This window comes from Labrus mixtus, chromosome 5, assembly GCF_963584025.1.
Source record: "Labrus mixtus chromosome 5, fLabMix1.1, whole genome shotgun sequence".
In the NCBI taxonomy this organism is placed as follows: domain Eukaryota; kingdom Metazoa; phylum Chordata; class Actinopteri; order Labriformes; family Labridae; genus Labrus; species Labrus mixtus.
Genome location: NC_083616.1, coordinates 21,429,420 through 21,453,675, shown reverse-complemented (window position 1 = coordinate 21,453,675; position 24,256 = coordinate 21,429,420). Strand labels below are relative to the sequence as shown.

The 24,256-nt window shown below is 39.9% G+C and overlaps 3 protein-coding genes across 5 annotated transcripts; 1 reads left to right on the top strand and 2 right to left on the bottom strand.

Annotated features, from left to right (window-relative positions):
• Positions 1–1,505: 1,505 nt before the first annotated feature.
• Positions 1,506–6,780, bottom strand: LOC132974461 (uncharacterized). 2 transcript variants are annotated; one of them, XM_061038536.1, is made up of 5 exons: positions 6,361–6,780; positions 5,765–6,130; positions 4,067–4,369; positions 3,881–3,985; positions 1,508–3,794 (listed from the first exon to the last, which is right to left on the bottom strand). In XM_061038536.1, the coding sequence occupies exons 1-5, from the start codon at positions 6,404–6,406 to the stop codon at positions 3,691–3,693; spliced, it is 924 nt and encodes a 307-aa protein (XP_060894519.1). In that variant the 5' UTR covers positions 6,407–6,780; the 3' UTR covers positions 1,508–3,690. The 2 variants fall into 2 exon arrangements, with proteins under 2 accessions (XP_060894518.1, XP_060894519.1); XM_061038535.1 differs by having other exon boundaries at positions 1,506–3,985.
• Positions 6,781–10,636: 3,856 nt separating this feature from the next.
• On the bottom strand, positions 10,637–21,954 carry LOC132974460 (cell division cycle protein 20 homolog B-like). 2 transcript variants are annotated; one of them, XM_061038534.1, is made up of 13 exons: positions 21,855–21,954; positions 21,467–21,529; positions 17,478–17,682; positions 16,363–16,457; positions 16,122–16,179; positions 15,804–15,920; positions 14,494–14,711; positions 14,239–14,333; positions 13,304–13,532; positions 12,340–12,465; positions 12,127–12,250; positions 10,750–10,890; positions 10,637–10,708 (listed from the first exon to the last, which is right to left on the bottom strand). In XM_061038534.1, exons 1-12 carry the CDS (start codon positions 21,915–21,917, stop codon positions 10,793–10,795), a joined length of 1,491 nt encoding a protein of 496 aa, XP_060894517.1. In that variant the 5' UTR covers positions 21,918–21,954; the 3' UTR covers positions 10,637–10,708; positions 10,750–10,792. The 2 variants fall into 2 exon arrangements, 1 of the variants encoding a protein (XP_060894517.1); XR_009673122.1 differs by lacking the exons at positions 10,637–10,708; positions 10,750–10,890 and adding an exon at positions 10,939–11,056 and having other exon boundaries at positions 11,102–12,250.
• Positions 18,389–21,058, top strand: gpx8 (glutathione peroxidase 8 (putative)). The gene is made up of 3 exons (XM_061038541.1): positions 18,389–18,629; positions 18,795–19,056; positions 19,915–21,058. Exons 1-3 carry the CDS (start codon positions 18,423–18,425, stop codon positions 20,076–20,078), a joined length of 633 nt encoding a protein of 210 aa, XP_060894524.1. The 5' UTR covers positions 18,389–18,422; the 3' UTR covers positions 20,079–21,058.
• Positions 21,955–24,256: the final 2,302 nt, after the last annotated feature.

The following is a 24,256-nucleotide window of genomic DNA, read 5'->3' as shown; positions in this document are numbered from 1 at the left end:
AAATCCTGTGAAAGTGAAACATATTAGCTGATGTGACATCAGGTCGCATAATCAAGAAATAAAAAGATTGAAGGAAAGTTGGAAGAATGGGATACTTTGATTTATCTTTCACTTTTTTTAAACCTCTTGTATGCTTTTTTTAATTAAGTTAATGCCACTATCAAATATGTTGGACAATCACTGGGTAAGGCTCCCTCCACAATAGCACATAATACATATTTCATAAGAAGTTCAACTATGTCAGGATCTTTTTATGAGTGGGTATGGAGCATGAGATGATTAGTTACCAACAGCAGTTAGGTGGGCTTTGTAACTGACAGTTGGGTGAATCATTCTACTTTCTCTCACCCATGGTCTCAAGCTTTGGGTAGTGACCAGAGGAATTATACCACTGATAAAAGAGGCTTAATGTCATGATTCACATCATGGCAGCCCTTCCTTCCCCTTTTGTTGTGTTGTTTGTCATTCCCTGTCTGTTTAATCCTCATGTGTCTCTCCCCTGTCTGTGTGAGTTTGGTGGGCGGGGCTCATGTTCTCAGGCGGCGCCAGGTGCAGCTAGTTGGTCATCAGGAGCTCAACTACAAAGACTTCCTTCTGCTTCACCTCGGCGCCACATTGTTTCACCTGCTCGCGTGGTATTGTACTCTCTTGGCTTCTCTGGATTCTAGTGCTCATTGTGATAGCTTGTGTAGCTAACCCCGTTTTTCTTCTCTGCCTTGCGCCAGATCCCTGTTCGTGTTTTTTGCTTCACCTTACCTGTGCTTTTTTGGACACCACTCTGGGATCACCGACACTGCCACTGGGAACCTCGCACTACCCCTCCTCCTTGCAGCTTTTGAGTCACTTTTTGGAATAAACCTTTTTGTTATCAACTTGATCCTGCCTATCTGAGTTGTGCTTTTGGGTCCAGAATTTGTACTAACCGTAACACTTAAATTTGAGTGTGTGCCCTTAAGATAGAACATATTGCTTTGGAGAGGGAAGTCTGTGCTTGGGCCCCCAAACTGAAGAAAGGGGGGGAATGGATCGATGGACGGACACATTAGAGTCGATGCAGCCTAAAGCCTTTGTTATACTTTCTTCTCTGAGCAGATTTATAGACATAAGATAAGTGGAATCTGGATGTGGGAAAGGAATCTTTATTTATGTCTTTGCATTAATTGTAAAGATGGCTTTGCATCATCCACAGTAGTATTTGAATTCTAAGAAATATCCAACAAATCTACTGCAAGGACCCTAGAGATGGGTTAGACTGATGGTGTGATGTTGATTTTGTTGTTTAGACACTCTTAACTCTTGCAAAGGCATCTAGCATTAGTAAATCTCAAGAGATCAGGTAAGAGCTAAGCCTAGCTTATTTTAAAGACTAGGAAAGCTAGCCTTTATGCAGAGCTATAGCTACTATTTACTAGCTTTAGCAGCTTCAAATCTTTCATAAAGACTGTCATACATTTAAGAAACATAATTCCCAAAATGTAAATACACTGCTTCGGTTTTCCAAACAAAAAAGAGCCAAAAAAGATTTTCAGTAACAATAGTTTGTCAGATTTATTTTATTCGACTCTTTGTGACACGAGCAGCCAGCAACGAAAGCTATAGGCTGACAGTACATTTCTGCTGTAGAATAGTTTGTTCAAAACATGAAACACAATGTTGATATAAGGAACCACAAGTCTTAAACACTTTAAAGGCACAGAAAACAAGAGAACAGTGAGATTTATGGTCTAAAATATTTTCTTAGTTCTAAATGTATTCACTACCTCAATCCTCATTTTGAGGTTGTGGATTTAGCTAAATTTTTTAAATCTGAGAGAAAATTCATCAGGAGTCAGAATATTGTAAATTTAATTTAACTGTTGTGGAGATTTATTTGTGTCCAAAACATTCAAAGAAATGTAAATCTACCAAAGGCCTGTCAACATGTTATCAATCAGTCTTTGAAAGAAATTGACACTTCAATTTACATTTGATTTATTCAGCATGCACTGATAGAATACTAGATTGGACAAAATATATGTATAAAAAAATAGCTGCATAAAAGTAAAAAAATAAAATAAATGCAAAATTACTATAAGAATCTGTGCGATTCAAATCCAAGATGTTTTTAAGCCTTGAATTTAAATTTAAAAAACAAAACAAAATCACAACTTTTTTAATAAATAGGTTTTAAGCCAATGCTTTAGATCCCAGCTTCAGCTAAATCTGAACCACTTCACATTTACGGATGTTGTGCCTTTGAAAGAAAATAACTAACTGGATAATCTTTTCCAAAGGTTTTATGATACAAGGCAAAAAAATAAATAAGAAAACATCTATAGCTTATATGCCATATCCACAAATTTCAGCTTTGGACACATTAAGTCGGAAAGGCTGGTGCAAACTCTATCACGTCACATTTAACAATAAAACAACATCTAGAAAACAACACATTGGTGGACTACACAGTACATCTGAATTTTTGTTCAAAATAACCTGAAAAATTCAGCTCACCCCAGATTATAATGAACCATATACACCACAATCCCTCTTGCCCACTGAAAATAATTCCCTCCATACTGTCACTTTAGCTTACACCATCATTAGGAAGATATGCCATTGTTTTAGAAATGAGACAGTTAAGCTGTTTTTCATTAAGATCTGAATAAGATGATAAAATGACACAGTAATAACCCCATACTTACTTTGACTACTTTTCCTGTGGATAGAAACAAACATGGTGGGCTTGTTTTAAGTCATCTTTTGGGGCCTTTTGTCTTCATTAGATTGGACAGCTAAGGAGAGACAGGAATTGTTGGGAGGAGCGAATGGGGGATGACATGCAGCAAAGGGCTGAGGACTATAGCCTCTGTACATGCCATACGTGGCATACCCGCTAGGCTAGTCCCCCGACCCGGCTTTTACCCGCTGAAGTTCACCATCTTAGGGTTGCATCAGAACTAGCTCCAAAAACGGAAGCACCTCTCTACACCTACACCTTATCATTTGTGCAATTCTAAAGTTAAATTTCATTCTTAATACTTGTATTATTTGGGGTCAACACAGTTCACATCTCTGTTGACTTGAATCATGATGTCTACAGTTACAACCTGTGACCAAGTTGTGTTCTGAACAGAACCAGGATAAACAGAATTTGATTTAATAACACATATTTCAATGACCATGTTTTCTTTTCTGAATGTCTAACCATGTAAACCTTACTATTATATAGTTCTATTCAGCTGTTTTTACTTTTGGTTCATGAATGCTGGAAACGTAATTCCCTGCTTTTTAGGTTCAAAGCCAAAAGTTCATATAATGTCCATATAGCCTACATTAAAACCCACTTATGGGGCTGTCTCAGGGCATCAAAGCTCAGTAATTCAATACTACAAAACAAGGCCTCAAACTACGAGATTTCTAAATGAAATGGAGCAGTTAAAATTAGTCATAAGTAAGTAAGTAATACATTCCAAACAACCGTACACTCTTACTAGTATCAGTCAATGACCTTTGATATATTTTAATTGATGCCAGACAGCATCATGATTTGACTCTGCTTGTACTGAGAAGTATTATTAGTTTGACCTGTCATTACTAACCACAGTTTGCTGCAAACTACCTTTACCTCTTTTGCTTTACTTCAGTAGTAATTACAATTAAATACACTTTCCTTTCACATGGACCTCTAGCTAAGGTCTAGGATTTTCATTTTTAACCGATTCCTCTGGTTTTGTCTGGGACCAGCTCAACAAGGGTCTCTATGGTTGAGAGCTCCTGAACTGTTGAGAAATTAGTTGCTGATTCCTTGAAGTCATCTGCAGAAGAAGTAAGAGTGAACCATGAGAGGCATGAAGGGGATAATTAAGTGTATGTTTTCTTTGTTGCTCAGGAAAGTCCTTACACGTTTTCAGGATCTGACAAAGAATCCACAGTGGAGGAGCCAGAGACACAAGCTTGAGCAACTTAAGTATGACAAATATTGCTCTGGACTGCCCACGAGAGTCCACTGGAAAGAGAAGATACACATATGGATTCAATTTTTTTCCCCCATAAAATCAAAGCATGTGAGGTGCATTTAAGTCCTTACCTGTTTTGACTTGTAAAGCTGTAGGGTTACTTTGAAGGATATTTTTTTCCCCAGCCCATTCGGGTCGTACAACAAAAGCAGAAATCTCAATGACGAACTCTGTGGCTGAAGTTAGGTTGGATATTTTGATGGTCATGAAGGTAGAGCCAGTAGTGTAGTGGAAGACGAGCGTGTTACATGTGTTGGTGCATAGCGTCACATTGTAACTGTGTGGTGTCATCTGCATAAAAGCAGAAATGTTCCAACTCAGAATCACGTGATCTGAGCCCACTGAGTCCTTCACTGGCTGTGGAGAAACTGGACCTGAGAGATGAAGTGAAAAATTCAAAAATCAAAAAAGTGTCTCTAGTCTTTCTGCGATTTTGCCTTCATTGGATAGTAGGCCTGTGGCTGAAGGGAGATGGGAAACAGGAAATAGGGGGTGACATGCAGCGAAGGGCTGAGGCCAGATTCGAACCCATGGCCGCTGCGATGAAGACTGCAGCCTCTGTACATGGGGCACGGGTAATAACTGGAAGGCTATCCAGCACCCCTTTAGTCAAATTTGTAAATTCAAGGGGCGCTGGTGGCGCAGTGGATGGTGCGCGCGCCCCAAGTGTGGAGGCTATGGTCCTCCATGCGGGCGGCCCAGGTTCAGGTCCTGCCTGTGGCTCCTTTCCCGCATGTCGTTCCCTACTCTGTCCACTGTCCTATCTCTCCATTAGAGGCACAAAAAGCCCAAAAATAAATCTTAGTAAATTCAGAGCTATGGGTTGAAGAGACAGCAATTTAAAACACAACTCAAAGAACTCACAAGACACAAAAAATGTCCCCACAGTACAGTAGTGCATGTGAGAAAAAACATGAAACATATAGTGTAAATAATAAAAAGCTCAACTCCCCAGAGTAAATTTCTCAATAGTGGTCACTAATGGGACAGTGTTAAATTACCAGCTCCGAGTGATACCTCCTGTTTTTAGGGACCTCTTTGGAAACCCAAAGCCGCACACAACGGTGTTAACACTGGGGTCAGCCCTATGTTCCCACATTTCTAAGAATTTTCTCAAAATTAGGCCCTATGTTCCCACAGGCTAGGGTTAGGGTAAGGGTTACCCTAACCCTAACTGATATAAATTGATGAAAAAGGAAATGTGGGATCATAGGGCCTAATTTTGGAAAAAAAATCTTAGAAATGTGGGATCATAGGGCTGTGGGAACATAGGCACGCTCCCTTTACACTACTTCTGCCAATGCACCTGTGCAGAGGAGATGACAGCAAGCCACCTGTAGTATCCAATACGAGGGGTGAAATAATATTTTTGAATTATATGGAGAGAAGACTTTGGTTTATTAAAGACTTTTTACGCGTAAAGGGCTAGCAGAGCAGACGGACACACGGACGGACTGTACCACTTCCTGATGTGAGTCAGCGGTGAGTTCGTGTGTGTGTGTGTGTATGTGTGTGTGTGTGTGTGTGTGTGTGTATGTGTGTGTGTGTGTGTGAGTGCGTGTGTGCGTGCGACGCCGGTTGAAGTGGGTGATTCATATTTACAGTCTATGGTAGGCTACTTGGGCAAATACAAGTCAAGTCAAGCCAATCACAACCATCAACATATGTTCTTTGTATTGTTTTCTATATATGTTTCTATTTTATTCAAACCATACAGTAGTAACTGCTTTTACCAGTTTCTGAAAGCTAAGAAGTAACGTATTACTCACCCTGACATACAAACATGTGCCACTCATCACAGTAGCGAGCCAGCAGCTTCTTGTCTTTTTCCAGCATGGCCTCCAAACTGACACAGCCTTGATAGTTTCTCCTGTACCAGTTCTGATAGGTCAGCTCTTCCCCATCCATCCATGTCCAGGCACTGGAGATGTTCTGACGGTGCAGACCGACCCAAAAGCTGACATTGTTTGCAGCAGTGGCATTGATGAGAGAGAAGTATTGCTCTTCTGTGCTCAGGACAGCGAGGTCGATGTAATGCCTCTGACAGAAGTCCCTGGCTTTGTACCAGGACATCTGTCTCTGGACCAGGACGTAATGTGGCATTATCTTCCCCATTGATAATCCATGGAACATCACTATGTCGAGGAAAAGAAAGACACTAAAATAAGATACTATACTAACATAGTATAGAATACAACTTAAGAAACAACTCACAATTTATATTGATTCTAAAATGTGTTAAATGCTGCAGTATTGCACTTCATGGTGCAGGATTTCTTTCAATGATCAGGTATAATCAAATTCTTTTTTTTATTTTTTTTAGAAAATGTACTTTAAAAGATGAAGAAAAAAATGCAGCTCTTACCCAGGACAGCCAGTCGCTGCAGAATCTGCGTCTCACAGGCAATCATGCAGAAGAGTCAGTGTTGTTTCTGATATAACTCTTCATTCCTCTGCAGTCCACTTTTCTCTCGACTCTCCTCTTTCTCTGGCTAAAACTCCTTCAGCTCTTGAAGTTTATAGAAATGCCTCACATTATGGGGTGATGCAAGAGGGAGGAGAAAATGGGAGGGGACATGTTGATTTCTTACTGTTTGTTTTTTTTAAAGATATCTCTGTGATTTATTTTTCGAGCAAAAATGTAAGGTCATTCTAAAGATGTGTCAACTCACATTCTTGAGCAATTTTTTCTTGTTGTTATCATTGAACTTCTTTAGGTATTAATAGGTTAATCTGTGCTTCTTGATCTCAAACAACTGTTGTGTTGGTGAGCAAAGCAAAGTGTCAGAACAGGCTGAACAATGAAACTGAACACCAGGTGAACCGTGGTAACAGCTTTTATAGGAGGATCCAAAATACTGATGTGTAACTCCGCCCTGGAATCTATTTTTAGAGTCTGGATAAACTAAAGCTTCAGTGTACTTCGTGACTTTTGAAATTTGAATCTGACAATAAGTTTCTAGAAAAATCCACAGCTTCAGTAAATGAATGAAATGCACGGGTGACCTCGTCTTCTGTGTTACCCAAGATGAATGATTGAAAGGTGGTTTGGAGATGAGAGGGAAGTGTTCAAAGTGTAAATAAGATCAAAACTTAAAAGGAGCAGAAAGGGACATAGTTATGTTTTAGAGTACGTGTTTACAGTGTTTTCTGGGCTTTTGTGTCACAAAGTATCAATTCATTTGTGACAAATACATCTCTCTGTTGGTATAAACAGTTATAATCATCAGCCTGAAAAGAAAGCCTGCTGACCTGATTTTGCATTATTGCATATAAACAATCATAGTCACACGGGGGCTGAAGAGGCACCTTCAAGGGTTTTTCATGAGGTCCTTTGCTTTTAATAGTTTAAGTCATTTGTGTGAGTTGTCAATCTGTTTTCACCACTTTGGACTGGTTTTCTGGGGGGACATACAGTCGAGGTTTAAGCTGAGTTGAACTGGTTTGTCCAATGGTCTTAAACGCAGCATTCCTAAGGTGCGCACAGAGCAGGTGCTGTGTCTCATTTAAATGACGCAACAAGACTCATGTGACGCTGGCAGCTGAGATAAGACCTGTGCGGACGCAGACTTGAAGGAGCTACCATCACTCGACAGCCGACCCACACGTGAACTTGAATGAAACCAGCCTTGTTCTATTCTTCGAGGTCCTACTAAATAAAAACTTAAGATAGATGAAGCCTGGACTCGTCGCTCCCCACAGGTCCAGTACGAGCAAGGCCGATGGCAGCCTTGTTTTCTAGTCATGAGAACCAGTCCTTTCTCTCAATGTCCGTCTCTCTTCTTTCATACTTCAGGTTAGGTCTTACTTTTATGTGTAGTAGGTGCTAGCTCGTAACACAAGGAAAGGCAAGTCAAGTTTATTTGTATAGCTAATTTCAGCAACAATGTAATTCAAAGTGCTTTTAACGAAACGAAAGGGCAGAAGAAACAGGATATTTAAAAATCATTAAAGCAAACTATTACAACCCAAAGAGAAGACAAAATTAGAACAGAAATAGAAACTAAAATATAGTAAGACAGTTTTAAAATAAAAGTATGATAGTTAAAGTGCAGTGTCATATAGGCTAGTTAAAATATGTATAGCCTAAAGATAATTTATTAAAATTCAAATCATTCAATAAAAGGCAACTGTTTACAGGTGAGTCTTCAACCTTGATTTAAAGGAACGCAGAGTTTCACCGTACCTAGACTTTTCTGGAAAGTTGTTCTAGATATACGGAGCATAGAAACTAAATGCTGCTTCTCCATGTTTTGTTCTTGTTGTTTTTGTTTTGGCCAATAAGTATTTTAAAATCTATTCTCTGACAGCAGTGTAAGGACATCAGAACTGGAGTGACTAGCATCATTCTGAATCATCTGCAGTTGTCTGACAGATTTTTAGGGAGACCTGCAAAGACACGTTACAGTCATCTAGTAGGCTATGTCTGAATCAATGAGTACACCCAGATTTCTGGCTTAGTCAGTTGTTTTTAATGTTAATGCGTGAAGCTGTGTGCTGACTTTTAATTGCTCCTTGGCTCCAAAAACATCTAGGCCTACCTCAGTTTTGTCTCTGAAGAAAATGATGGCAAGTCCACTCATTAATTTATTCAATGCATCTACTCAGAGCAGGTATCAGGTCACAGTCCCCTGGTGACATGGTAATGAATATCTGTGTGTCACCTGCGTAGTTATGGTAACCTGTTTTGTTGTTGTCTTAAGTTGCATGTGTGCTTAACCTGTAGTCTGGTTTAAGGCCTGTAAGGTCACACCGTGCGATTTTTCCCCAATTGTATAAAAATCGGGGTGGCATGTCAGCTCACACTGTACGACCAAATCGTTTACGACGCCCGACCGGACCTTGAGATTTATGAGCTCACACTATACGACCCGATTGTCGGACACGGCCGGAGAGCTCACACTGTACGAGTGAAATCAGGACGGAGCATTGACAATTGTTAATAAAGTTTCATTTGAAAACTCCAACGGACGACGGTTGGTGAAAGAGAAGGAAGTGAAAGTTGTTGTAGGATACAGGAAAGTAGATACAATTGTAGATATGTGGATACAAGTTTCAGAAAAGTGCTGCACTGATGATCTGTAACGAAAAAACAAAAAAACGGCGGGTTGCGTCCTGCCGCTTTGTCTCCATGACTACAGTCCTCCCTTGTCTCTCGTGATTCTATTGTAGTCACACACAACTTCTGCCGGACCCTTCCATGACGTAATCGTCAAGATTTTAAATTCTAAATATCAAACATGTTTGAAATAAATCGAGGCGTCCCCGACGATCGCCGGGAAGATCGGGGACGTTAAGATTGGATCTTTGTACCGCTCACACTACAAGATAATCTGAGCAGATAATCGGGTCCGAGCAGCCTTGAGTCGGGAGCGACCCTGCGATTGTCGGGAAGGGAGAATCGGAGCTTAAATCGTCCCGATTATCCTGCAGTGTGAGCCAGGCTTTAGCTGTACCCCCTTTATTTTTTTTATCAGAGGAAGTCTTCACCACATGTTCCTTTGCAAACTGTTTCCTCTCAAGTCACAGGCTACTTGCAAGTAAGGAATAACACAAGTCTTTGTCAGAAGGACTTTATTCTTCTGTTTATCGATGTGTTACATTGATGTGAGCTTTCACTACATTCCCCAAAGATAAACTCTTGATAGAGCCTACATTCACTGTTTAGCTTTTGAAAATGAAGTTTGGGCACATTCCAGGAATATAAAACAACCAGAAAGGAGGTTCAACAAATTCTGAGTCTGACCCTGAACTCTGAGTTGATTTACCTTCAGATGTGAAACTCTGAGTTTCTGGTTACAGAACAGCTGATTTTTGACTTCCGGTATTTCAATCAACTAGGAGTAGGATGACTCAGAGTTCAGCGTGTTAAAGACTATAAAAAGCTAAATAAATGGAGCCCCTCTACTACAATTCATCATTGCAACAGGACAAAAAAAGGTCCTCGTACTTTACCCCTCTCGAACTGGAAATCCTCATGCTGACATTTGACGAGTATGAAAAAACAAGTGGTGTGGGAGAAAATTGACAATTGCTGCTCGACACAAAACATAGGTTTTTATGTTTATCTTTTCATTCAATATTTGAACACACTTATAAGATTACAGGTGAAAAACTGGAATGGTATTAAACCAAAAAAATATTTTCATTTAAGGTGCAATCCAGTGGGAGAAAAGCGACTCGGAAGCAGCTGAAGAGGAAATATATAAGAACAGAGTTCAAACTGGACTCATGATGGTACTTTACTTTAATCAAATTTGACATATTTTATAAAGTAAATATAATTCAGAGGCTATTTCAATGTCCATTAGCTTTATTTGGGTGAAATGTAATACTTATTGGAACAATATGAAAAAAAAAAAAGATCTTTTATCTTTGTAGGATGTAAATCAAATAATAATTTGACTGCTCTGGGTGGTGTTGGTGATGTGAGGCTTGATAAGATTATTCAGTGTGAAGAAAAACTGTTAACGCTCAAATGTCATGTGAAAATGTTAATCTAGGGGGTCTAAACTCTTCTCCTGATGTAAATGTAGGCCACTTCTATTACAGCCTGAAGTAGCCCCTTCATCCGTTCGTCATCTGTAGGGCCCCTCGACAAGAGGACATGCCGTGTTTGATAAAGTAGCTACACCGTAACTACACCGTGGTTAGTTCAGGAAATGGGACAGGAAATGTGCAACCTCTGAAAACGACATTACTGAGAGAATGAGCTACTTAAATATGGTTAAACGTTTACATTGTACAGCCAGACCCCAAAAACATTGATAGAGCATGATAATGAGTGATGTTGATCATTAAAGGTCCCAGATGTGAAAGCGTTGGTCCGCTCCTGCAGAGAAAATCTGAGAACTATCGGGGTTTGAGGCCAAGTGCAGGACTCGCTGAGAATGACCTAAACAGAAAAACAAAATCAAGTTTTAACAATACATTTTTGATATTTTTCCCAACATATAAAACAAAGTGCATTAATGTTTCAACAACTTCAATTCATTATTACATTAGTGCTTACCTTGAAAGACTTGCTTTAGCTGACTATAAGGTGTTTTTCTTTGTTTTTACTTGAATCACAGGATTTGTTTCACATCAAAATATACATTTCGAACATGTTACATTTCAATTTGAATGCAATATTGCTCATTCACTCAACTCTAAAGAAAGGTTTTAGGAGTTAATACATTTGAAATTATTGGTTGGTCGTTAGTTGCTCTTAAAAACAATAGGATAGAAGTAGGAAATATAAAATACATATAAGTGATAAGTACCAAAGGGCAGATTATCTAAAGAAATAATAAGCTATGTAGAAGCATTGAATATCAACAACATTTACAAATATAAATATACAAAATGTTGTTGAACAGTGTGATGAAGTGAATCTAAATACTAAGTCATCCTGATCTTTCGGCTCAAATCAACAGTAACTGCAATATATAACTGAATACATAACAAATGATAAAGATTTATGAACTCAAACCTTTTTGTAAATAATCTTAAAAGGATTTCAGAACACATTTATTTTTACATATTGGTTATTTATGCCTACAGCGATTCCCAATACATCAGGAAATTGAGAAATCTTATTTCAAATGTTTGACTTGTGTTTTGTTTCAACTCATAGTTTCACAATTACTTTGAAGCCTGGACATAAATGAGTAATCACACAGTCATGGTTTACACCCTTGTCATAAACGAAGGCAGAGCTGTAGCTGTGGTCCAACTGACACACTTATTCTGCTATATGAACAATGATGCAATTCATTTTGTGCCATGAGGCTGTAGTGAGGTTGTCACAATTTTAAGTTTCATATTTGTATCCCTTAAATGAAAGAGAGCGAGAACTGTCTAAATGGCAAATATGTTCCGGATCAGAAAATTGGCCAATACATTTTTGAAACTTAGACGTGTGAAAAAGTTTGCTTGACATTTTTGGTTGAAAAAAAAAGAAAAAAGAATGACCCCATATTGGGTGCTATCGAAACTTTAGTCAATATTTTTATTATTTAGATCTTTACAAATATTTTATTGAAGTTAAAAATTCTGGTATCGGGACAACCCTAGGCTGTAGTGAAGGTTATTCACAGAGATGATTAAGGCCTGTAGTTGCACATAAATGTGTTCCAGGTTCTCTAACCTGTGAGCTGGAAGGTCGGTCTGAGGGAGGGAAACTCCCAGGTCCAGCAGGTGACTTGGTGATGAGGAAGGCCGTGACCTGTGACCAGACATCTCTTCTTCTCAGCCCATTGAAGAGAACAGATCTGCAGTTGGAATCATAAAGAAAAACATTCAATATTTATTAACAGTAAAAAAAAACAACAACACTATAACTTTGTGAGGTCTTTAGCACCTGTGAGTTAGTGTTTACAGAACTAATACAAGATGCAGAATCTGCGTCCCAGATCCTTAACTCTCCATCTTTCCATCCTCCTCCTGTAGCAATCATCTTCCTCTGCCATGGACACCATCCCATCGCCTACACACACAAACACAATGAACTATAAGATGGCTGATTATTTAAGTAAAACTCATAGTGAACAGTGTCAGAATCAACTTAACTTACTCTTTTTAAAGATATATTGTTGGGCTTTTTTATACCTTTGAGAGACAGGAAAGTGAATAGAGTCATAAACCAGAGAGAGAGAGAGAGAGAGTGGGAATGACATGCGGCAAAGGAGCTCCAGATCATATTCAAATTGAGGACTATAGCCTCTAAACATGGGGCGCGTAAACTACAGTAACCTCTCGGCCACTGGAGCCCCAACTTACTATATTTTAAACCTCTGTGTAAATATAGCTAAAACCCTTAGACATACCAACCAGTAACAGGTCATTCAAATACACACGAGCCAAGATTTTTGATTCAGCAAGTCATACAAGGGAGAACAGAGTTTGTGTCAATCCTGAATATGGCCAAACAAAGCAAGCACTTTTTGCAACCAAGGGAAACAAAGTGATGTTTTTACAAAGCTCATTTTAACGGAAAAATGGACGATACTGTGTGCTGCCAATTGTTTCCTCACAAAAAAAAGCAGTTTTAAGCATGTCAAAGGTCAACACCCTTTGTCAACAACAGAGTAAAATGCATTTGACAAGCAGAGTTGTGAGTTCACTTCAGTGCCCCTTGTCCCTCCCTTTTTTTTTGGTAGAACTTATCCCACTCAATGGCCATAGGTACACTATACACTACAACTATGTCAGTGACCCTTAACTCACTTTCTCCAAACTTTCCAAAGTACCCATAGATATAGAGTGCAAATTCAAGTAGCTGCAGTTTATATTCCTAAAGGGCTCATTTGGAATCAATCACTGACCTTTACAGCGCAGGGATGTTTCATTGTAGTTATTGGCCGACGTGACCTTGTGAACCCTGCGACGTCACTATCCCATATACAGAGAAGACCCTCTGTGGAGCCACTGGCCAGCATGTTGTCTCCTGGTGACCACTGCAGGCTGCAGATCCCGTCCCGCTGCACAGCTGCACCAACCAGAGGTGCAGGAACCCGAGGGTCAAAGTGATGGATACGTCCAAGAATAGAGCCGCTAGAAGAATTCGTAAAACTGTCAGCAACCAGTATAAACACTGCACACTACATATTGTTACAGTCATTCCCTTTATTATACCTGTTATATTTCCTTTTGCTAAAGAATGTAACCTGTCTGGATTCTGAAGTCACTACGTCTGTTCCTGCACTGTAGGACAACGCTTTAGGACACAAATGTTGCAACGCCTGCCAGTTTGTTCAGGAAGGCAACTTGACATGTATCATTCTCCACAATCACCGGACAAACACATCTTCCCAATTGGCGGTCTATATAAGCTGCAAGATCTCTATTGTCTTGAGACTTGAGTTATAAGACTAAAATTAACTTTAAAGCCCCCGACCCTTTTGATTTAATCTGATTTAATCTTGCTTCCAATTATATCTGACCTTTGTCTGCAGATTGTCTGTAGTCTCTTCCAGGGATGAAATACTTATTTCGACTCATTCAAGAAGCCAGTAATGTCGTTTTGCGTGTATTTCAAAGGATTTCGACAACATATCCAGCATTGTTCCTCAATCATCAAGTGTTTGGCCCTGTGTTTACCCCAGTAGCTTGAAACTATGTTGTCTAAATTGTATACATCTTTTAAATTTCAGCATTTTCATTTCCCACTGAGGCTGAGATACACCCCTATGGCTAAATATAGGTCTATGAATTATACCTAAAATCTGCTTAAGCTTTTTTTTCTTGTGAGAGCACATACCTGCTGAGTAACTGCTGCTTCCAGGAAAGAGCTCTGACCACAGACAGGTGTGAAGGGAGACACCTCACCCTTTGGTTCTGTTCAACATCCCACAACTGAAGAGTCAGAGAGAGAGACCGCAAACCATCAGCCTGCTGATTCAACCACAGGTGATACACTTCCTTAGAACAACCCCCCTCCCCCCTCCCCCTAACTTCAGTTGAGTCACTTTCCATTCTCGTTTTGCTCCTTTACTTTAATCTCCACAGTATTTACCTGTATCTCCCCTCGCCTGGTCCCGACGCACAGAGATCTGCCGTCTCTGCTCCAGCACAGAGACGAGACGGACTGAGTCTGAAGGTGCAGAGGTCCTGGTTGTGGACTCGGGCACAAACATCCCAACAGAGCCTGAGTTTCTGAGTTCCAAAGGTAAACAGAAGAGCCCAGTGCTAATGCAATCACACCATTACAACTGCAGTCGAGTACATTTGAGTCTGAAGAGAAGAGATAGAAGAGAGAGAGAAGGACTACAAGCCATACTGTGCCTGATGAGTCAAGCAGCGTCAATCAGGATGAGTCTGAACTGAGAGCAAAGCTGTGGTCACTCTTCAAAACAGAAGTATGAGCTGTTTCCATTCTTTTTTTTTTTTAAACAACAGGATCATTTGAGGGGGTTTCTGACTGATTCAACTTCAACTTTATTGTCCCCTATAGTGGAAATGTGTTTGTAGCCAGGTGAAAACAGGAAACAAAAAGACACACAGACACATAGAGTCAGACAATAGAAACAACAAACACCATGAATAATAAATACATTAATACTTGACTTCGTCAGGCAACATCAAGAAACTGAGAATGTATAAAAACATAAAACCATCTACAAAGATTTTACAAAGCCAACAAGTAAAATCAGATAACCATTTAATCAGACGTATGTTTCCAGCATGAAACTTTCAATCCCATTTGAAGCACTCTCCTCGGAGCATTTAAATACTGGTGAATTTATTTTGTATTATTTTATTGGCCTTAAAGTTGTGAATGTAATAGATTGACGTTTAAAGATAGAAAATTAGCTCATAAACACCCACAATAGAGAATTTATAAAAACCGAGAACATGACTTCAAGTGGTAGATCTTTAGAGTAGCCATGAGTCATTCTCTATCACGCAGAATGACACTTGGTTGGAATTGATGAGTCATTGCAAAAATGTAACTTTCATTGATACTTGCTTTAAACCTATACACACTTTGTCCTTCAATGGATGCTCTGCTGCTATTTAAAACTCACCAGAGCACATAACACGTCTCAATCTGCATCAAAATAGTCCCCCATTAAAATACATGATCTCTTTCTGTTTAACTAGCATTAACTGAAAGCTGCAGAGTCCATCTGTTTTATTACATACAACTATATTTTGTAAATGAGACAGTGTCACAGACAACATAGTTTAACACAAAGGCTAAAGAAACTGTCCGGCCCTTCTGTTGTGTTGGTCTTTGCATCAAATTAAGCAACATCCCTAAAACGCTGAAGGATAAAAATAACTTTTTGGGGGAGAATAATGCAGATTTGAATCCATTCTTACAATAGTCATTCATCAGCGTTGGTGCTGCCATCTTCATCACGGCCTTTACTTGCAGACTCACAGAAGCTTTCTCCAGAACAGCAAACGGCTGCAAGTCATGTAGTTTGTCATCAGAGGCTGAAAATGAAACAAATTACAAACACAAAGTCTCACAATCAAGCCATACATCTTTTTTTCATTCTGATGATATGTCACACTCTCACTTCCTGGAATGACATCATGCAGTACAGCTCTACATATCATTCTCTTTGTGTCAATGTGTGTGTGTCTTGAAGCATTAGGAGTGCTTCTATAGAAAGAAACAAAGTCACTCTTTACCTTTACCGGCCTGCTGAGAGATCCCATGTTCTTTAACTGCATCTCTCCACACCCAACCCTGCAGATAATAATCGTTCTTTTGGACATTAATTCTTTCACACTGTGCGTTATCTAAAAAGTGCCCTGAATAATTTTTCTAATCTCTTTGCAGAGCCTCTTTCTTTATTGTCTTGAATGGAAGATGACATATACACAAAAAAATCTTCGCACCATAATTAAGGTACAAGTTCCTTAAACAAACCTGTTGTGGGGCATTTTCCTTGGCAAGATGAGAAGTGACAGTGCGTACTGTGGGTGCAGCAGCGATGCAGGTGGACACATCTGTTTTTGCTGTCTCTGATAGGGACAGGATGATATCACATATGACATCACGTTTACAAATCAGTGACTTAGTGACAGACCGATATAGTATAGGTAAGTTAAGGGAATATAGACATGAAGATCTGAGGATAAGGGAATCTTTCATACAGCTGTTTAGTAACAGAGTAAGATAATAGTTCTGTCTACTATACAACAAAAATGTGGGATGTTGCTGGTGCCCTTATGGAGATTAGACTCATTCCTCTGGTAATGTATGATATGTTCATTTATACCTTCATTTTCCAATCAGTTCTCAAACATGCACGAATAAATGTTACGACCATTATATGGGGTTAATCTGTTTTTTTTTTTTTTGCATGGGCAGTTGAAATGTTTAATCGTAAACGCAACACATTTATTGTAATCTATTATTTTATCACGTGTCACATTTTAACCTGAAATTCAGTAAAATGTTGAAGAACATGCATATATTTAAATTAAAATATTTCACCTTGAATTCTAGGGAAGTGGGAGCATCAGTAATCTATAATGAAAATACTGAAGAACACGTGTGTTGTCACACTGTTGCTGCAATGCGTTGTAACAGTGAGTTGTTACACTGTGTTTATAAAGTGTGTTGTTACAATGCATTAGAACAGGTTTTACAGGCACACGTCTTATATCTAGGTAAAAACAACTAATAATAAAAAGAACAAAATAACCTAAATTACAACACTTGTTAATCCATATAAACTTAATACAAAATTTGGAGGTTTTATTCTAAAAAATAAGATCGTTAGACTTGGTAAGATTCACAGTTTTGTTGTGAAATTTAGCGTCCTACATTTAGCAGAGTTTGGGGGGCTCTTCCTTTTGGAGGGGTGGCCAAAGGGGGGACCAAGCTCAGTGTTACAGGGGCACTGGCCCCTGTTGGCCCCTGCCTAGAACCGCCCATGTTTGGATGAGATTACGATGATGTTTCTTTTCTGTCGGTGAGCTCACTATCACAGACGCGGTCTCCTTTACATTTCTCTGTGGTGTGTTTGGTTTAAATACCTCGAAGGTTTCCCCGGAGGACTTTGTGTTGCGGTTGAGGAGAGTCCAACACCAGCCTCTGACAGACTGTATCAAACTCACAGCTGGGCTCACACTGCCCCCCAGTGGTCAGTGGTGTACTGGCAGCGGGACCCTCGCTGCTGCTCCTTCGGGTAATCCTCCTCCTGAAACGCTTGTATGAAACACGATGGGTGTTGTTTTGTTCCTGCGAGGACGGAATGCTGATTATAATACATCATATATTGAACAGTTTCAGCAAAAAAATATAAACATAATTCTGGTTTACCCCATAATTCTCTACATAATACATCTTCAAACTTCAAACGGAACTTCAGTGTCAAGCAAGCAAATGAAGCTGTAAAACTTCCTGTGTTCACTTTCAAAGAAAGGCTGATAAAAGACGTGGCTCTACTGACCACTTTCAGTACATAGCCTACTTGAATGATTTCCCCAAGCAACGACCTATGCAGAGTGTTCAAATGTTTGCTTGATTAATGTCAACCTTGTATAAGCAGTAAAATGTTATACTAATGATGTCCAAGTTATCTTTTATGATGGACAGACAGGCTAGAAAATACACTCGAATAGTTACTATACCTATGTTGTGCATTTAAACTCAATACGACATTGTTTTAGAGATGAAGCTCTCAGGCATCATGGATTAATCAGAATCTTATAAATCTAATTTTGTTATTCTTAAAGGGTCCATTCTGCACGGTAAATTGCCCTTTCTATTTTTATTATAGGCAATGTGTAGGTTACTATTTTCTCATGTGATATTGAGGAGGCAGCATTGCTTTTATTGTGTCAGAACCATTAGTACGTCGATACCGGCATTCTCGCGGTGTTTTGTGTCTCACTTGACTCATTTCTTCTGATCCGCCCCGAAACGTCTCGGCTGGAGCACCCCACTCCTCCCGCACGGTTCGTTCTCCCCCCTCCAAGATGGAGGCCTTAGGGGGCTACCCGGCCAAGTCCTCTAACCCAAAAGCGAAAATGTTGACGGTCCTGCTCAGCATGACGGTCGGTGTGGGTTGTTTGTTCCTCCTGCAGACGCAGCTGGTGAAGCCCAGAAAACCTCGGGATTTCTATTCGTTCGAAGTGAAAGACGCGAAGGGGAGGACGGTTTCTCTGGAGAAGTACCGAGGAAAAGTGCGTACACATCATCACCAGCCAGCGAAGTTTGTGAAGATATCTGTGCAAAACCGTGTGCAAAATATCCAGTGTCATCTGATGGCACGTTTCATAGCCTATAGAAGTGTTTTTCTCCCAGCATTCACGTGAACTCATTTAAGCTCTGTTTCCCCTCTTGTCCAGGCGTCTTTGGTTGTAAACGTGGCGAGTCACTGCGAGCACACGGAGGCGAACTACAGGTCTCTGCAGGAGCTCCACAGGGATCTGGGCACCTCTCACTTCAACGTTCTGGCCTTTCCCTGCGGTCAGTTCGGGGACACGGAGACCGGGACCAGCCGAGACATCGAGGCGTTCGCCAAGTCCACCTACGGCGTTACTTTCCCTTTCTTCAGCAGGATCAAAATAATGGGCTCAGAGGCAGACCCTGCCTTCAGGTTCCTCACAGGTGGGCAGAAGAACTCTATCCGTCTGCTGCGCATTCTATTTCATAAACACTATTGTAGGAATGAGAAGTCATCGTCTCATTGTGATTGGGATCTGTATGTGGCTCAATTTATTTAAAAGGATGACTTTAAGAAATATATATTTTTATACTGACAGAAAAGCACCTTTGGTACTTTCCTCAACAAACTTTGAATTTCCTTTAGGCCAGTAAATCTTGATTTTTTTTTTAAAGTCAAGTTATATGATTAAGTTATTCATTTTGTGTATTAAACACAGATGCCCAGTTGTCTCCTACTTTTTTCTATCATTTGGGATATAATTAGGAAGTCCTACTGTGACAGCGTTTTTTTATTTTTATTTTCTTCTTTTTACAGTTTTTGTTTGATAAAACTATTTAGGCCTGTAGTTTGTTCTATAACCTTCCCTCTCTAAAAAAAACATCCCATGTCCCAAATACTACCCTCAAAATGCATCTGTAAACATGTAGTTATGTTTGTGATTCACTAAATGAGTTGTCCACATTTTGTGTGGGATACTTCAGAACATGAGTGTTAAAAAAATGAAGCATTGAATGAAGAAGAAGCAGCCGGACATTGCTTTGGAGTTATGTAATGATAGCCTATATTTGATACTCTCAATCAACTTAATGAGGGGTTTTGTTTGCCCTGATCATGAATTGACATCCCCTGCTACAATGTTCAGGTTTGCTTTTATTGAATATATCAGAAAGTTAGACATAAAAGATTATTTATATCTGTGTTTACGATGTTACTTATGATACCTCCGCCAACGTTTCTGCATTGCTACAATCAGTTTGTAAGCAGAGTAATGAATTAGTATCTGATGTCCTGTTTTTCAGATTCTGTGCAGAAACTCCCCAAGTGGAACTTCTGGAAGTTTCTGGTGAACCCAGAAGGGAAAGTGGTCCGCTTCTGGCGAACAGACGAGTCCATGGAGAGCGTCAGGCAAGAGGTGGCGACGTTGGTGCGAGAAATCATCCTGAAGAAGCGGCAGGAGCTTTGATGGAAAGCTTACATCAACACATACTGAACACAAATCTATGTGGTGTCCATGTTTCCAGCAGAGGACTGACTGAACTCTGAACTGTTACAGTGAGTGTGGTCAGGAGATGTCTCGCTCCAGGAACAGGGAAGGATAAAAAAAAAAAAAAAAGATCCAGTAGTTTTAGCCTTCAAGTCAATGAGCAGTCACTCACAGTTAGTCACCATGTGTGAGTCTGTGTTTGCATGTGAAAGGGGATCATCCTGAGGTTGACAATCATTATGAACATTCCTGACAAAGACCACCGCTGCAGCTGAAGGATTGTTAAGCCATCGAAGTGGATTTTTATAAATGTTCAGTTAGAATTGAGTCTCTCCTTCATACCAACTCTTTATAATGTTTACATCACAAATATTTCTTAAGGAGTAGTATTAGATTTTGTCCTATTTTCACTGATTTGAGCCCAGTAAACTTTCCATCCTACATTAAAACAAGTTTTCTTTTCTGTAATAAATTACTTCAATGCATTAATTGATTATCAAAACCAGTCGGGAGCAATAAAACAGCTGACAACTACTCAACAAGCTGTTTCAGCTTTAAGTCTGAATGTTTAAAAACGGAAATTTCCCCTTGCAGGGATCAATAAAGTAAATCTTCTTCTTTATGTACAAACTGTTGCAGAAATTAAGACTCCTGAAACCCAATCATCCTTTCTGAACCGGTAAATGTTAACTGCAAAGGTCTGTGGTGTTGATTTAAATGGTCAGTTGGAGGGCAGAAGCAGGTAAGCTGGCACACACAAAATCAACCAGCTAACAAGACACTGCCTACCAGCCAGCCATGAACTGAGAAACGTCAGCGTTATCCTTTTGAACTGTTATATGTGCGCCTGCTTTTCAAAATATCCCCCTGTTTATTTGAGTCTAGAGGATGCCCGTGTTTCCTGATGAACCAACATTTTCACCATATCTCAACGCATCCAATAAACGAGTAAATTATAAGCGTATGCAAACGTGACTGTTAAGGTAGCAGAGCAGTGTGAGCTGGCCACACAAACGTCAGCTAACATTACACTGCCTCCCAACCAGACACAACTCCTCAGCCTTTGTATGCAAATACACTGATTTGACTATAAGCTTAGCCGAATGTTAATCTACTAAATGTAAAGTTTATTATCTTTCACACATTCCCCTCCTGACCTCATTCTACTTTCTTTTGTCGGGGGTGAATGTGTTAGTGTGCAGGATGTTTGAGGTCGGTTGCAGTAAACAGTGCAGCTGACAGCTGTCAGTCAATAGCACACAGCCAGCAGCAGTGCACTGCCCTACTGTCACAGCCTGGACCAGAAGCTGCAGGGGAGGATGCTGCCAGCCAAGAACAAGTTTAATTTGTCTTTTTTTTCCTTTTACCTTATAGTGAAAGCGTCTTCTTCTCTTCCCTGCAAAATGTCTCTGCATTCTCTTCACGCTTTCCTGATAATGAAAAACAAAAGCCAGGTAACTGAGATGCTCACAAAAATACAAAATAAGACTGCAAACTTATTTTCAAATGAATCATTCAGAAAGTTTGGGGTTAGTTTATTTAAACGATATAGGCTGCACTATCAGTAGATTTAATTTTATCAGCATTTTATAGTGAAAGAGTTGCAGTAGTGTAACATCCACGTGTTTAGAGGTTGAAGTGGTTGCCTGGTAGCCTACCAACAGCAACATGCCATTAAGTGATATTAAAGTAATAGACCTACTACACCTGCTAGTCTACTGTTTCTATATTATTTTAAAAATGTAGACTACTCACCCAGTCATCATATAGGCGCATCTTTGCTCTCCATGACTTCTCTTCAGTCGGGTTGAGGAGCATGCCATGCCTCGTGCACCTGTCGTCTGCTCTCCTGCACGAGCTGCTCCACTAAATAGTCTCCCCGGGCGGACGCAGGAGCGGGAAGCACTGTCCTCTCATCTGCTATTGGCGGAAGAGGAGGGGTTTTTTTTTTGTTTGTTTGTTTTTTCAATTGAGTCCTCGTGTCCAGGGATTCCCTGCGCGTCCCTGTTTCTACGGGAGACAAATAGAAACAGTCAAAAGAACAACGCTGTAATCAGGTAGGCTAATAACCCCAGACAAGGACAGACTTTAATGTCTTTGAGGTGTCAATTTACCGAGTTTATCTATCAGCCTTTTCTCCAACCTTTGTCACCTATAGACTATAGGTGAAGAAAAGTAGCCTGGTTTAAACATTTTCATGATCGTTATTGCGAATGGAAAAGGCAAAAGCTAAAAAAAAGTGATTTAGACCTGTAAAATAATTTAAAGGAAAACAATTAACAGCCTTTATGTATAGGCTACACTATAAAGAAAGATTAGTTGGTATTAAAATGTACATATTGTCTCGCCCTTATAGCAGTAAGAAATTCAACAGCTGGGCAAAAAAATAAAATATTTTTGTTTTAAGTAAAGACAACTATAGGCATATTAACAGCTACAATAAATAAGGAATGGAATGAAAATGAAGCATTTGCAAATATTTGTATTTCATTGTATTCATTGAGTTCTAGGCTATTCTTCGTCTTTAGATAATAGGCTACATTAAATCGAAGTGTCACAGTAACAGTCAACAAATGCATCAACACTCATATATTTTATAGCAACAGTTCCTGTGTTCAACAGTCACGCAGTTTTGCGGGAAGAGGCCGTGTCTCCGCGGGTCTCACCGTCTTATGACGAGCTGCTGTGGCGCTAAGTGGGCTGAACGGCGCGAGAGCAGCGCACGTTCTCGCCACCTGCCACCTCCATATGTGCTCCGTCCGCGAGCTCCAGCCTGGAACAACAGTAGGCCTAACAGACAGGTGCTTTAGTCTTAACACACACGCAGCAGCAGCAGCCTGATGGAGCAACAGGAAGCCACGAAGACGAATATTCTTATCCACATCCAAATAAAAACTTTTAATTCATCCTAAATAAACTAGGTCATATCCAGAATCCGATACATCTGAGAGTCTATATTTCACTTTATGAATACAGGGTTCTAAAAATATTAAGGTTCAATTCTGCTCACTCCAATATATGCTATTTAAAAATTGTTTATGCTATGTTGAGATTCTATTCAATTGGGCTTTTCGTTGTAAGAATGTTGTAAAACTATAGCGATAGTCTATATATGTAGCCCTATAGTTTATAGGCAGATATAGGAACTAGGCCTACATGTGTTTTGTTGGAAATTGTTCCCAAGTCTTGTGTTTTTCCCGACTTAAATACATGTAGGTTTGTAGCTTGCTTTTAAGTGTAGCTTCATGAAAATAACCACAACATGCTACACCAGCATCCCTCCAGAGTATTGCCTGTTAATGTTTTTTTTTTTGTTTGTTTCTTTATATATTTTTTTTTTGTTCACCACCTCTTTCCCGCGGGACTGTGTCTGGTTTGCAGCCTCCCTGCAGGTTTGGCTTCTGTCACCTTAGAAACTCATTGTGTCTGTATTATACTTTCCCCTCCCGCATCGCCCCTCGCAGTTTGGCGGTAGCTTAGCCGGTCGAATGTGTCACAAGCAGCTTAAACACAGCTCGACCCTCCGCGCGTCTCTCCACAGCGCTGCTGCTCAATGACAAACGGAGTGTTTGTCTTCAGTTAAAGTGGATAAAGCCGAGTCTGGTGTCGAGCTAAGCTGACGTGACCGTTTGTGCTGCTGTAGTCCACAAGAGGCTGAAGACAAGCGTCCAGGTTGATTTGACGTTGTCAGCAGGAATTTAAAGGGTTAACGGTGATCTGGGCTGTGGTCAACCTGAGGGGGTCAGGACCATTCAGGTAGCAGATACAATGTGAATGTGTTACATTTCTGCAGATACAGGACACTTTTTTTGTCCTGATTATCAGTAGGATAATTTCACATGAAATGATGCCTATTAGTCTAGAGAGATAGATAGATAGATAGATAGAGAGAGAGAGAGATAGATAGATAGATAGATAGAGAGAGAGAGAGAGAGAGAGAGAGATAGATAGATTGCATAACTAATACTCAACTATTTTAAAGTTCTGCATTGAGAGGAAATGTATGTTAATAGCCTATTATAAATATCATGCCTCTAAAGCAGGGGTTCCCAAACTTTTCAGCCCATGACCCCCAAAAATAAGGTGCTAGAGACTGGGGACCCACTCTGTCCATGGAGGTGGTTAAAACATTTACCGTTGTGCACAGCCGGGTACAC

What these genes read in the sequence shown, in the direction of transcription:
- LOC132974460 (XM_061038534.1), bottom strand. Translation starts at nt 21,917, where the DNA reads ATGCTCCTCAACCCGACTGAAGAGAAGTCATGGAGAGCAAAGATGCGC. An exon ending in CCTCCGGGGAAACCTTCGAG is followed by an intron (nt 16,458 to 17,477) that starts GTATTTAAACCA and finishes TGTCCCTATCAG; the next exon opens with AGACAGCAAAAACAGATGTG. An exon ending in AGGAAAATGCCCCACAACAG is followed by an intron (nt 16,180 to 16,362) that starts GTTTGTTTAAGG and finishes TATTATCTGCAG; the next exon opens with GGTTGGGTGTGGAGAGATGC.
- LOC132974461 (XM_061038535.1), bottom strand. Translation starts at nt 6,406, where the DNA reads ATGATTGCCTGTGAGACGCAGATTCTGCAGCGACTGGCTGTCCTGG. An exon ending in GCAGCGACTGGCTGTCCTGG is followed by an intron (nt 6,131 to 6,360) that starts GTAAGAGCTGCA and finishes TCCTCGACATAG; the next exon opens with TGATGTTCCATGGATTATCA. An exon ending in AGCTTTACAAGTCAAAACAG is followed by an intron (nt 3,986 to 4,066) that starts GTAAGGACTTAA and finishes TTCTCTTTCCAG; the next exon opens with TGGACTCTCGTGGGCAGTCC.
- gpx8 (XM_061038541.1), top strand. Translation starts at nt 18,423, where the DNA reads ATGGAGGCCTTAGGGGGCTACCCGGCCAAGTCCTCTAACCCAAAAGCG. An exon ending in TGGAGAAGTACCGAGGAAAA is followed by an intron (nt 18,630 to 18,794) that starts GTGCGTACACAT and finishes CCTCTTGTCCAG; the next exon opens with GCGTCTTTGGTTGTAAACGT. An exon ending in TGCCTTCAGGTTCCTCACAG is followed by an intron (nt 19,057 to 19,914) that starts GTGGGCAGAAGA and finishes CCTGTTTTTCAG; the next exon opens with ATTCTGTGCAGAAACTCCCC.